At 40.1% G+C, this 13,986-nt stretch overlaps 1 protein-coding gene across 5 annotated transcripts in view; it reads left to right on the top strand.

Moving 5' to 3' along the window:
• The window catches only part of erc2 (ELKS/RAB6-interacting/CAST family member 2), a 67,310-nt gene that overhangs the window by 853 nt on the left and 52,471 nt on the right, over positions 1–13,986 (top strand). For all 5 annotated transcript variants that reach the window (XM_048172783.1, XM_048172781.1, XM_048172782.1 and 2 more), the window contains exon 2: positions 5,577–6,303. In XM_048172783.1, coding sequence (XP_048028740.1) covers positions 5,650–6,303 — 654 coding nt within the window. In that variant the 5' untranslated portion in view covers positions 5,577–5,649. The remainder of the gene's footprint in view (positions 1–5,576; positions 6,304–13,986) is intronic.

Below are 13,986 nucleotides of genomic sequence, written 5' to 3'. Positions count from 1 at the left end.
AATATTATTAAGACATAATTCAGAAGAGCAATATATCACTGTGTTTTTATACCAGGAAATGTCATAGGAATTTCTATTGATATATATATATATATATATATATATATATATATAGCTTTAAAATACAAATGCATTTTTTGCGTTAAAAAAAATCCTTATCCAGAAGTTATAAGATAAGGATTAATATTCATTAGTTAAAGTTAGTTTTAAGATTAAATGAATGAACTTTTGAGGAATAGTTTCAGCATTTGCTTTTCTTTTTTACATCTGCCAACAAGTGATCTGCTTCGATTTGTGGTGATAGATAAGATATTTTACCAGGGTAAGGTCTGTGAAACAAAATCTTGTATTTTTGTTAAGATTGACTTGAGTTGAATTGAATTCTGGGTTCAAACCGTGCACTGAACACCTTGGTTAAACCGCATTCCTCAACAGATGTATCGCTTGGCCAGTTCCTCTTTTAACATGTCGTGTTATTGAAGTCTGGGTAATTTCCCCTTTGTGCCTCTATAACACCCTGTTTCGAGCATCAGAGTGGGTGACAGAGAGAGAGAGTCAGTGGCTTGTGATTTGCACCCTACCACCTCGATTAAGCCATTTATGCTGGAGAGCAGCTGGCTTCTATATATTACTGACCCAAAAAGCCCTTTCTGTCATTAAGTTCTCTTTCAGGAGAGTTTTATGTTTCTTCAATGCTGACATTAACCAGCTCAGTCTGTTAGCAACATCCGTTGAGACCAAAAAGCTAGATTTGCTTAGTTAATTTATGCTGTTGGCAGATACTATTATCTAAAGTGACTTGGAGTGTATTCAAGGTGTACATCTTGGGAATCAAACCCATGACCTTGGTGTTGGAAATGAACAGAAGACGAAGCTTCAGAAAGCCTAGTTTAATTAGTGGTGTTTCCTGAGGCAAACATCCCTATCATTACACAGTTGCTAGTTCCAAGGGTTGAGGGTTTGAACTAACTTCCGGGCATAACTCATCCTGAAGCATCTGTGCTATGGACATGAATGATACCTCAAATCCTGCCGGTGTTATTTTACACTGGAATCTTTGTGAGTTTTACTGAAAAATACTACAGTAAAACCTGTTAACTGATTAACTCTAAGGGTGTGTTCTCACTTGGCAGGATTGGTTCAATTAAAGCGAACTCTGGTGCGATTGCTCTGTTTGTGCAGCTCATTTGAATAAGTGTGAACGGCGCAGTCCGCACCAAACAAGCTGAAAAGGTGGGTCTCGTTCCGCTTCAAAACAAACTCTGATGTGGTTCGACTGAAATACGAAAGCAACACGGACCAAACACATCTAAACAAACCAAAAACATGGACGTGATGTCACAAGATGTGACCCTAAAAAGAACAGAGTGTACCTGTTTTTTCTCGTCATAGGAGCTATGTTGCCCGTTACAGTTAAGTACAGGCCTCGGAAACCCTGTCTCTTTGCAGCAGATCTTTCTTTGTGTGTAACGGGAATTTCTTTACACAATTTATAAGCTCTTCATGAGTTCCCAGCTGATAAAAATACCATCATATGTACAGACCTACAACGAGTGCGTTTAGCCCATCACACAGCATTGTTTTGGATGTTCGATAAGTTCTGTCAAAAGTATACATCATAATTTTAGTTTATTTATTTCTTTTTTTGTGTATCTTTATGTTCAGTCTTGGAAATGGCAGTGTGAACACCTAAGAGAACCAGGACTAAATGTATAATTTTATTTTTTCAACCAGACCAAAAGAACTAAGAGAACCGAACTACAAGTGTGAACACACCCTAGTTCTGTCAGGACCACTATCGTCAAATATGATAGATAATGCATAGAGTTTGTATTGGCGGTATGGTTCTGTTCTGGGCAAGAACTCCCTGCGCATCCATGCAGCCTAGCATGGATAAGAGCAGGGAGAGCAGCAATAAACCCCTTAGGGTAAACAGAAAAGGACCAACATGAAAATATCATTAAATGTCATGATTTAACATACACATATTTTGAGAATTAGTCTGATTCAGGGGAAATAATAAGGCCAATCCTGACTGAAGAGAGGAAGAGCTGGGGATGGAGGAGGGTCATTTGCTCCTGAGAAATGCAATAGCTGCTGATAATACTGAAGAGCTTATATATAGATGCCGTAATAGGCGTTGTATTCCTATAGGTAGACATAAGTCACCTGGGAGTCAGCTGATGCAAGCTTGACTGATGTGACTTGCCAGAACTGATGCTAACGCTAGATATTAACATCACAAGTAATTTTACATTAAAACACTGTCAAATGTATGGGTTTCACAAGTAAAAACAATTGAAAACTGGACCATTTACAGCAGGGATGGCCAACTTCAGTCCTGGAGGGCCACTGCCCAGCAGAGTTTAGCTCCAACCCTAATCAACACACCTGAACCAGCTAATCAAGGTTTTCAGGATTAGTAGAAAGCTATAGGCAAGTGAGTTTTTATCAGGGATGGAGATAAACTCTGCAGGACACTGGCCCTCCAGGACCGGAGTTGCCCATCCCTGATTTACAGCAAACAACAACAACAAAACAGTAAAAGACATTCCCCAGAGTCCCTCAAAACACATCACATATTATTATATTTTATACAGTATAAATAGTTATGTTTCTTTTAATATTTGTTATCAGTAATAAACATTGGGGTGTTTTGTGTTTCATTTTCCGTTATTTAGGTAGTGTTTTTTCATGTGGCTTTCTATTTCACCACCTGTATTATGGTTATCAGTACATTTTAAGGTAAAAAGCTGATTTTGGTAGTTCAAGATTGGTAATTTAACATGATCTCAGTTGATGAAATATGGTTATAAACTGTAAAATATGCAGGCATCAATTTTTAATTCCACAATATTGTCATCATATTTTTACAGTGATTTTCTAGCAACTGCAGTCGCCTTTTTTTTTTTTTTTACTATAAATTTAACAGGATATTTTTGGAGTGATGTGGTTTCTTGGTGCAGGCAGGCACCAGAAAATGTAAATATCTTGGCATTTGGGTACAGTTCTTTCCTTTCTTGTTCGTTTGTCCAGTATGGCGTGCTATATATGGTCTTTGGCCGGAAAGATGAGGGCCGGACATGTCCTTTCGCTGGCACGGAAGCGCGCAGATGACCAGGCCATCTGCATACCGGCTTCGTTTCACTTCAGCATAAATGTACATTTCTCACTCTCTCTCCTTCACACGCCCATGAATGCCCACACATCCTCACTTTTCATACTCGTGAAAACAGGTGCGCTCTCCTTCATCATCTCAGTCACTGTTGCCATAGCAACCCTCTCCACAGCATCAGCGTCATCCCCGCGAGCAGCAAGTGGTCCCCACCTCTGAGAAAAACTGCAGGGCACTTTTCATTTCGACTCATCTTTCTGAAGAATAGACACTGGCGTTATCTTGAACGAAATTTGAAGGAAGTTATGTTTTTGCCGAAATGAAAAAAGAACAAAATGTCTCTCAGGAACGTAATACATCTTTGCATTTTGATTAACTCTAGGCTGTTGTGAATGAAAGAGATATGCACAGCTCTAAAATATTAATGGGCTAGAAATCTATCTTTGTCTGTGCATTATTTTTATCCAGTAGTTACTACTGACTAGAAAAGGATTGAAAAAAGGTTTTAAGGTTAAATGAATTCACTTTTGAAGAACAGTACTTTCAGCATTTGTCAAGTCAAGTCACCTTTATTTATATAGCGCACAATGATATAGAAGCTTCACAGTAATAAACAGGAAAATAACAGGAAAAATTCAATTGATCCATTATGAAATAGGTTCAAATCCGCTATAAGCAGCTCTACAGAAGACAATAGTGTTGTATTTCAGCTCCAGTCAGTTCAGTGTTGATTCAATTCATTACGTATGCCAATAAGTGATCTGTTTCAATTTGTGGAGATAGACTTCTAGTGAATAAAATAAGAGTTTAAGTTCTGTGAGAAAAAAAGTATGTTGTATCCATGTAGAAATTATTGACTTGTGTTGAACTGATTTCTCAAAAATAAAAATTCTGTCATTAATTACTCACCCTCATGTCGTTCCACACCCGTAAGACCGTCATTCATCTTCAGAACACAAATTAAGCTTTCTGATTCCCCCATAGAAAGCAACATCATAACCACTTTCAAGGCCCAGAAAGGTAGTAAAGTCATCGTAAAATAGTCCATGTAACTACAGTGGTTCAACCTTAATGTTACGAAGTGACAAGAATACTTTTTGTGCGCAGAAACAAAACAAAAATAACGACTTTATTCAACAATTTCCTCTCTTCTGTGTCATTCTCATATGGTGTTTATGTTGTAGACACAGTGCAGTTCTTCCAGGTTCTGTGTCAGAACGCCGACTCAGTATTGGCCGACGCAGTTCATGTGAGCTGGCCAATAATGAGCTGGCATTCTGACGTAGAACCCGGAAGTGCTGCACTGTGTTTACAACATCAACAGTGTAGGAGAATGACAGGAAAGAGATGAAATTGTTGAATAAAGCTGTTATTTTTGTTTTGTTTTTGCACATAAAAAGTATTCTCGTAAAAGGATTAGTTCACTTTCAAATAAACTTTTCCTGATAATTTACTCACCCCCATGTCATCCAAGATGTTCATGTCTTTCTTTCTTCAGTCGAAAAGAAATTAAGGTTTTTGAGGAAAACATTCCAGGATTTTTCTCCTTATAGTGGACTTCAATGGTCTCCAAACGATTGAAGGTCAAAATTACAGTTTCAGTGCAGCTTCAAAGGGCTTTAAACGATACCAGACGAATGATCGCCTTCCAAGTGGTTCCGGGAAAATCGCACTTTCGTATTCTTCAAAAAGCTTACACTGTATGTCCTACGCCTTCCCTATTCAACTTATGGAACAAAGCGCCAGTTCCATTTTTTCCGTAAGTAGAATAGGGAAGGCGTAGGACATACAGCATAAGCTTTTTGAAGAATACGAAAGTGCGGTTTTGGCGGAAGCATGTGCAAGGCGATCATTTGTTTATATAAAGCATATACATTTACATTTTTTTAGAAAATGACCGATCGTTTCGCTAGATAAGACCCTTATTCCTCGTCTGGTATTGTTTAAAGCCATTTGAAGCTGCACTGAAACTGTCATTTGGACCTTCAACCGTTTGGAGGCCATTGAAGTCCACTATAAGGAGAATAATCCTGGAATGTTTTCATCAAAAACCTTAATTTCTTTTCGACTGAAGAAAGAAAGACATGAACATCTTGGGGTGACATGGGGGCGAGTAAATTATCAGGAAAATTTTATTTGAAAGTGAACTAATCCTTTAAGATTGAACCACTGTAGTCACGTTGACTATTTTAACAATGTCTTTATTACCTTTCTGGGCCTTGAAATTGCAGTCTATAGGGGAGTCAGAAAGATTTCATCAAAAATATCTTAATTTGTGTTCTGAAGATGAACAAAGGTCTTACGGATTTGAAATGACATGAGGGTGAGTAATTAATGACAGAAATGTAATTTTGGGGTGAACTAACCCTTTAAACCATGCACTGAACATAAAAGTCTTGGTTAAAGAACTGTTCCAGACAACAGCCATTTTGAAGTGTGTGATTTCTGTTCTCCTTTCTAGGATGCACTAAAAACCGTTGTCAATCTGTGAGGGGCTTTTCTTACGGACACCAGGCTCTTGGGAACCTTGGGAGATGTATGGCAGCGCGCGCGCCGTCGGCCACATTGAGGGCAGCCCCGCTCGCTCCCCGCGGCTGCCCCGCTCTCCTCGGTTGGGCCATCGTCGAGCCAACAGTGGCAGTTCAGGCTGCAAGACCTTATCCATGGAGAACATCCAGTCCCTCAATGCTGCCTACGCCACATCTGGCCCAATGTACTTGAGCGACCACGAAGCCGTCGGCTCCACGGCTACTTACCCCAAAGGTACCATGACGCTCGGTCGGGCCACGAGTCGAGCGATGTACGGCGCTCGGGTCACGGCCATGGGCAGCACCCCTAACATCGCCACGGCAGGAATCCCGCACGCTGACCTGCTGTCTTACGGTGACCTGGGCTCACTGTCTATGCTCCACCACCAGGGGACGCCATCTGCCCTGCTGCGGCAGGCGGTCAGGGGCGGTGGCGGTGAACTTCTGGAGCTCCAGGCGCAGCTACGGGACATGCAGAGAGAAAACGATCTCCTTCGGAGGGAGCTGGACCTGAAGGACAGCAAGCTGGGCTCCTCCACCAACAGCATCAAGAGCTTCTGGAGCCCCGAGCTGAAGAAAGAACGCGTGATGAGGAAAGAGGAGGCAGCGCGCACGTCTATCCTCAAAGAACAGATGCGGGTGACCCATGAGGAGAATCAGGTAAGGATTGTTACCTTACTTGACATGAATAAGACTCTATGGTTGAGTAAAAATAGCCTTGTACATTGTAAAATAAAGGTTCTTCAGAGGTTATTTTAAGGAATTCTTCATATTAAGACCCATTTTCTGAGGTTCTTAAGATGTTTGTATGGATCTTTGGAGAAAAAGTTCTTGATGTTACATTATACATTCTTCAGATCAATACATTGGTTCTAGATATCATCCTTTCACAGAGCAAAAGCACTTCTGTTTTTTGCTCTTTGTACCACCAAATTGTAGAACTTTCTAAAGAACCATAGAAATGAAAAAGGTTCTGAACCCTTTTTGGAACCTTTATTTTTAAGAATGACTTTTGCTAAGATGTATAAATAATAAATTGTGGCATTTATAGATAATTTATTGTCTTCTTAAGACTTTTGAGTTTGATGTACACTACCGTTCAAAAGTTTGGGGTCAGTAGATTTTTTGTTATTATTATTAATGCTCTTTTTCAGATAAAAAATGACAGTAAAATGGCAGGAAAGACTTTTATGAGGTTACAAAGATATCTATTTCAAATTCTATTGATCAAAGAAGTCCTGAAAAAATGTATATCACAGTTTCCACAGATATATTAAGCAGCACAACTGTTTTTAGCATTGATAGTAATAAGAAATCTGCATATTAGAATGATTTCTGAAAATTCAGCTTTGCCATTACATAAATAAATATACTTTAAAATGCATTAAAATAGAAAACAGTTCTTTTAAAGTATAATAATATTTCACAATATTACTGTTTTTACTGTATTTTTGATCAAATAATTACAGCCTTGGTGAGCAAAAGAGACATTTTTCATTTTTTTTTAAAAGACCACAAACTTTTGAAAGGTTGTGTATAATACTACATTTAAAAAACAACAACTGTTCTCCCAAAAATGAAAACTGTCATTGGTTTACTCACCCTCATGTTGGTCAAATCTGTATTATTTTTCTCTCATCCGTGGAAAATGCTCAAAATGTGGAACTGAAAATTGTATTCTTAAAATTTACAAGCAGCGTGAACACTGTGCAAAATTATTCCTTTTCCACGGCACACAGAAAGTCACACAGGTTTGAAACAACGTGGTGATGACAGAATTTTCATTTTAGGTGAACTATCCCTTTAAGACTAGTTTATCAGCTTGCTGTCAGTAAAAGTTCTTTACTTGAGGGATACGCCTAGTCTATGAATTCTTGTGTTGCCAAGGTTGCTCTTCCTGCCTCCAGTTTTGGTGTCATCTGTGGGCTGTGTTCTTTTCTTCTCCTCCGTTCTATGTCTCATTCAACTGTGTAATCACGCTCTCACTCTCACTCTCACTCCTTTTTTCCACCCACTCTCCTGCTCTTTAAGTCTCTTCACAGCTGATTTCTTTTTTGGGTTGTCTGTCTTTTATGTGGCACTTCTGGAAAGAGGCTCTTATATTCATTAAAATTTCATAATTTAATCGGATGTGGCACTCTGTCAATGGACAGGCCAAAGACACAAATACTGGAACACATTTTAGACAGTTCTGGCTCTAAAATTTTAGTAGATAAGCCACATTCAAAGCTATTGTAGAATAACTTACATTCAGATACGTGTGACTATATATATATATATATATATATATATATATATATATATATATCAATGGATTAAAAAAAAAAACTAGATTAATTAAGTTTTTCTGTGATTAATCACTATTAAAAATACGTTTTTCTATGTTTTTTTATATATTTTCTAATGTAATAATTTGACAGTTAATCTCCAAATTAATGAAGAAACAACTAGGGTTGCCCTCAACTAAAGATTTTTCTCATCGACTAGCGCTCGTTCATTTAAGCCAATAGTCGACTAATCGTGTGTTTATATTAATTAGCCATAAATCATAATAATAATTGCCTATATATAATACATAAATTAATCAGCACTCAAGCGCACACATAAAGTTTGCCACGGTCTTTATAAAAAAAAAATGCAGCTGCAAAAAATGTATTTTGTCTCAATAGATGGTTAATTTGGAATGTCTGTCAACAGAAAAAAATGATTTTTATTGCCAGATAATTCTAACCTGTAATGCATGAATATGGCGGCTGTAGAAATTGAAGCCTCTCCTTACAGTTAAAAGAGCAAATCATGTGTCTGATAGTGGCATTGTCACCAATATGTCCTGTATTGTCTGCACCTGTTCTCGTTAGTCCCTGATTAGTTAACTTCCTCCTCCTGTGCCTGTTTAGCTCCCTGATTACTCTGTGTATTTGTACTCCCCGTTCTGTTCATCCTGTGTTGGTTATTGTATGTGTTACGTTGTATGCTACCTGTTATTCTTCCAGTAAACTCGTATATGCTTCGTATCTTGCATCCCTCGCCTTCTTTACACAGAGGAACTGTAACAGAATAACCGACCCTTTAAAAGAGTATATTTAAAAGATGATGGACTCACCTGCACTGCACCTCTTTCTTCGCCCGGAAAATCAACGGTGGCTGGAATATCTAGCTTTGTCGCTCCGGAGTGGTGGGCTCTCTTTCATCACTCGAGAGCCCAAGGTATACGGCACTATACAGAAGATCAAAGCACCGGAGCTTCGGCAGGCAGGTCAGTCCATCGCAGAGCCAGGAGCGGACATTGACCTTATAGACCTGTGGTTGGCGGATCCTATTCCCACCCTAGTTCCCACCCTTGTATCTTCAGTCTCTTCACCGGTTCCGTCCGGAGACCTTCTGCCCTCTTCCAGTCCTAACATCCTGACCCCACCTCCTTCGCTGGTTTCGGCCAGTCTCATGGATCCGTCGGCTCCCCTGGTGTCATCAAGCTCCTTGGCTCTGCCACCGCCGTTAGCTCCGTGCGGCTTACTTGCCTCGCCTCGGTCCTCTCCAACACCAGTACGGCGTGAAAGAGAGTCTCCGGCCACGCATCGGGCCTCCGGGCCCACGCCTTCCCCTCAGCCTGTCAACCCGTCACCTGCACCTTGCCTCGCCACTCCCTCATCACTGCCACGGCTCGTCTGTCAGGAGACTCCGCTGGGCTCCATCGGGACTCTAGGTCGGCCTTCGGCGGTCGATGCCCAGCTGCTGACACGGACTTCCGGTGTTCCGGTGAAGCCTACAACCTGCATCCCTAGGTCATCATCGGACTCCTCCCTTCCTCTGGCTTCCCCATCGCCCTCTCTCACCACATCGTCGCCCCTGTCAGCCAGATCCCCGTCAATGCCTCAGTCCCGGGAGTCAGCGGCTGGTCTCCAGGCTTCCAGCGCTTCGAGTTCATCCTGGTCCGTCACCCTCTCTACTAAGCCGGTTCCTACCTGCACCACGGTTCCGCCTCCGTTGTCCGGACCCTGGATTCCGTTCTACCCGTCACTCAGGTTTCCACTCTGGCTCCTCCCACCTTCTGCTCCACCGTGGTCCATCATTTTGCCGACGCCTCCACGCCATCACCAGCTGTCACGCCCCCCACCTAAGCCTCCGCCTCTTCTCCACACCCTCTTCTGTCGTCATCAAGGCGCGAGGACGCGCCTATACGAATCCCTGATTAGTTAACTTCCTCCTCCTGTGCCTGTTTAGCTCCCTGATTACTCTGTGTATTTGTACTCCCTGTTCTGTTCATCCTGTGTCGGTTATTGTATGTGTTACGTTGTGTGCTACCTGTTATTCTTCCCGTAAACTTGTATATGCTTCGTATCTTGCATCCCTCGCCTTCTTTACACAGAGGAACTGTAACAGGCATCACCTGATTTTTGCTCTTGAATGTGTATTGGAATAAGCTAAACTGGATTTAAAATGTAGAAAGAAAGACAAATTCTGATATAGCTGATATCAGATTTTATTCCTGGTTTATTGTAACATAATCTTTACAAATAGTTTTGGGGATTTCTGTCTTTTCAGTAATCATATACGCTGTACTTGCATGAGTATTGTTGCCGCAAAGTGAACTGACTTTCCTGAAAGGGACTTTGGCGTTGTGCTTAATAATCTCTTTAGTGTTTAGTTTGACTGTATAAACAAAGCAGCACAACCTCTCATACCTTATTATTTAACAACCTACAAAAAAGGGTGACGGTTCAAGATCAGTCTCATGTATTCAACAGTTGAGGACTGGAGACATTTGTTTTCTCTCAGTCTCACCTCTTCCTGTCTATCCGTGTTTCTGTGAGAGTGGAACAGTGGCCTAGTTAAATCACACTCCGTCAGCACACCGCACGAGGCCAGGAGACGAAGGAATGTCAAGGACAAATGCTTGTCTGAGAGACTTTGTTTCCCTCCATCTGATTCCTTGTCTTCTCTGCCACCATTTCACTCTACCGCTGTCCTTTATTCTCGGTCTCTCTGTCAGCCAGCTCTCTTTTTGGCTCCTTTCCTGTCACACATCCTCACTCGGTGCTTCTTCCACTCTCTTCCTTGCCCTGTGTCCTTTCCATCCATCTTGTTCTCCGTTACTCTATCCTCTAAGGCACCATATGGCATTTTCTCACATATTTTGGATGACATATGGATCCTGTATATTGTAAATACCATATCAAGGGTCTCGCAAAGCATTCAGGCCTTTTATCATTTTGCTAGATTGACCGAATTGCATTTCACATTGGAATTTAATGACATTTTATTACAAAGTGCTGACAGGCAGATCCACAGTTGTACATTATTTCGGCTTTGTGTTATTCACTAACCATCATTAGTTGAGTTTAACCAGGTGTCGTGTGTATTTAAATTAATTCATTGCCATTCATATCAAACAGGTCTCATTTTTAAATGGCTTATTATAGATTACATTGTATTCACAAAAGTAAATTTGTTTATTTATTAGAGAAATTTGTGAACATTTTCTACTGATCTTGGTAGCAGTTATTCATCAAATGGTGAGGAACGTTATTTCCTGATTTACCGTGCAACCAAATGCGCTTTTGGCATTTTCAAGAGCCAGTTCAGGTGTCTGGATTGTGCAAATTGCATTATGCACAATTCTTTTGCGCAGTTACCAGATTTGCATAATTCCTTTAGAGAATTGGCCGCTAAAACAACACAGATAATGCATGCAAATGAAAAAAAAAATGCATTAAGCGGGCGCAGTGCATTCCCTCCTAAATCTCATAATGTATCATTGCAATGTGACTGTTTTGTTAGAAAATAAAAGGGATTTTTAACAAAAATGAAATGCAGAAATATGCCATTTGCTTAAATATTCAGTTTCTGGGCTGCAGAAGTTTATTTGAATAAAAAACAATGACCCTAGCAGGGGACATAATTTCCTTGCAAATGACTTGTGAATCATTTAAATTACTATCACATTTTCTGGATAAAAACCCTCCAGTTCAAGTATTCCGGTTGTACGTGAAGGACGTTTGTGAAGATGAAGACTAAAGAAGTGCAAAGATTCTAAAGTAAAACAAATGCATAAATTAGCAGCCATGGAGAGGAAATTGGTTCTTATTAAAACTGAAGAAAGAAGGGATGATGCAAAATACAGTGCAGTATTACAGGAGGAGGCTAGAAACTTGTGAGGTAGTTCATTATCAACAGGTCAGTTCCTACACACAAGGCCAAATTGATATTGGAGTGGTTTAATAAAAGCCCGGTCAAATAGATTATTTGAAAATTGCAGTGAACAAGTGCCATCCAAATAACCTGAATGACCTGGAGCAAATATATCTGGAAGTGCAAGACAGAATCACTCTCGTTGCTCAGGAGATTTAATGGAGTTCTCATGTTCAATTGAAGATTCTTAAAAATAGATACTAATTAGACTGGAGTCCAGACTGCTAGATCTGAGCACAGTGTGAGAGACATTGTTGTGATCTCTTCTGAAATTCTTTTTTTTTTGTGTGAGATTACTAGGGTATTTTTCTCACAAGAAAAATGAAAGAAGCAAGAGTAATTACATTGAAAGGTTCTGATTATTTCATGGCTCTGTATTAAAGAGGACCTATTATGCTTTTTCACATTTTTTAACTATCTTTAGTGTGTAATGTTGCTGTTTTGAGCATGGTCTGCAAAGTTATAAAGTCACAGAACTTTTTAAGTAGAACATGTTCCTGGAACATCTTTGTTGATCCTGGAACAACATTCCAATCAACCAATCAGATTTGAGGAACAAGTTTACACAAAGACTATAGAATAACACAAGACGCGTCACTCGTATTATTATGAATGGGAGAAAGTGCAACCCGCAATATGGCGGAAAATGTCCCGGCTTCTAAATAAGAGCCAATCACTAATTGGTAAATTAGGTTCCGGTTCCTATAGAAACAGTCAGACACACACTTCCTATAGAGACACATGTGCATTAGCTTGATCCTGCCTGAAAAATACTTTTTTTTTGTCATGATTCAAGTGTTTATGGGACAGTTGTTGTCAGATTTCATTGGTGATTTCAAATATGAAATTTAATCGAAAGCTTGGGAAACAGCTTTGGAGAATTTGATGTTTCCCCATTCAAAGTGATAGGAGCTGCACTTGAATGCCTGAGAGGTGTTTCAAAGAAAAGACTTGTCTTAAAGGTCCCGTTTTTCGTGTTTTTTTGAAGCTTTGATTGTGTTTATAGTGTGCAATATAACATGTGTTCATGTTTCGCGTGTAAAAAAACACAGTATTTTTCACATAATTTACTTATCTGTATACCGCTGTTTCCACTGTCATAAAAACGGGCTGATGACTTCCTTGTTCTATGAAGTCCCTCCTTCAGAAATACGTAACGAGTTCTGATTGTGCCAGCGGTTCCTGTGTTGTGATTCGACAGCAGTTTAGCGCATCTTGCCCGGAAAGGTCACGCCTCTTACCATAACGTGGAGATGCACGCGCTCAGTGTTATTGTAAACATGTCTTTAATTTTACCCTATCAATTTGAGCCGGAATCAGACCCGGTGATTGGACTGCGGGATGAAAATAACAGCGTTTCGACGACATGGCGACAAACACACTCTACAAACAACTCTTGTGTATTCCTGTGGGCGGAGGTTAGTCAAAAAACTGTTTTAGTGACGTCATTAAAGAAGGAAGTAGAGGGATGTAGTCCAAACTGGTCGTTCGATGTAGGCGACTTCTGTTAAATAAAATATCTCGCTTGGCATTGAACTTTGAGCTTTAAAATTTTACAGATTTTATTTATACTCTAACAACAACATTACACACTAACTAAAGTTTGAAACATGGGATCACGAAGAACGGGACCTTTAAAGGGACTTTGGTTTACATTTTATGTCAAGTTTAGGCTTACAACCAGGGTTAGGTGCTTCTACTGGACATCAGTGTTATTCACCTATCATATGGATATGGTTATGATTACATTTTCGGACAGGAACGTTGTTCCAGGATCAACAAAATATGTTGACCCAGGAATGCGTCTAACACGGCAAAATCAGGACATGTCACAAACTCCACTCCAAAGGGAATTATCAGTGCGTACTGTTTCTGAACTCCCTGAAACGGATGGATTGTAGTCTTGAGTTTTCTTCCAGGAACAAACACGTCATAATATCCCTCATTTAAATAATTCCCACCCAAGGCATACACAAAATAAAGGGGAAAGTCCTGGTTGAGTTGCATTAGTAGTATATAGAAACTTGGTTACCAGGTTATGGTAAGAGGTGTGACTTTCCAAAACACACTCTAAGTGGTTGACCAATCAGAGCACGTTGCACCTATCGGAACAGAGCATTCCAGAACCATAATAGGCCCCCATATACTCATGGC

The sequence above is a fragment of the Megalobrama amblycephala genome, linkage group LG21, assembly GCF_018812025.1.
Source record: "Megalobrama amblycephala isolate DHTTF-2021 linkage group LG21, ASM1881202v1, whole genome shotgun sequence".
NCBI classification, from domain to species: Eukaryota; Metazoa; Chordata; class Actinopteri; order Cypriniformes; family Xenocyprididae; genus Megalobrama; species Megalobrama amblycephala.
This window is presented reverse-complemented; position numbering and strand designations above follow the sequence as displayed.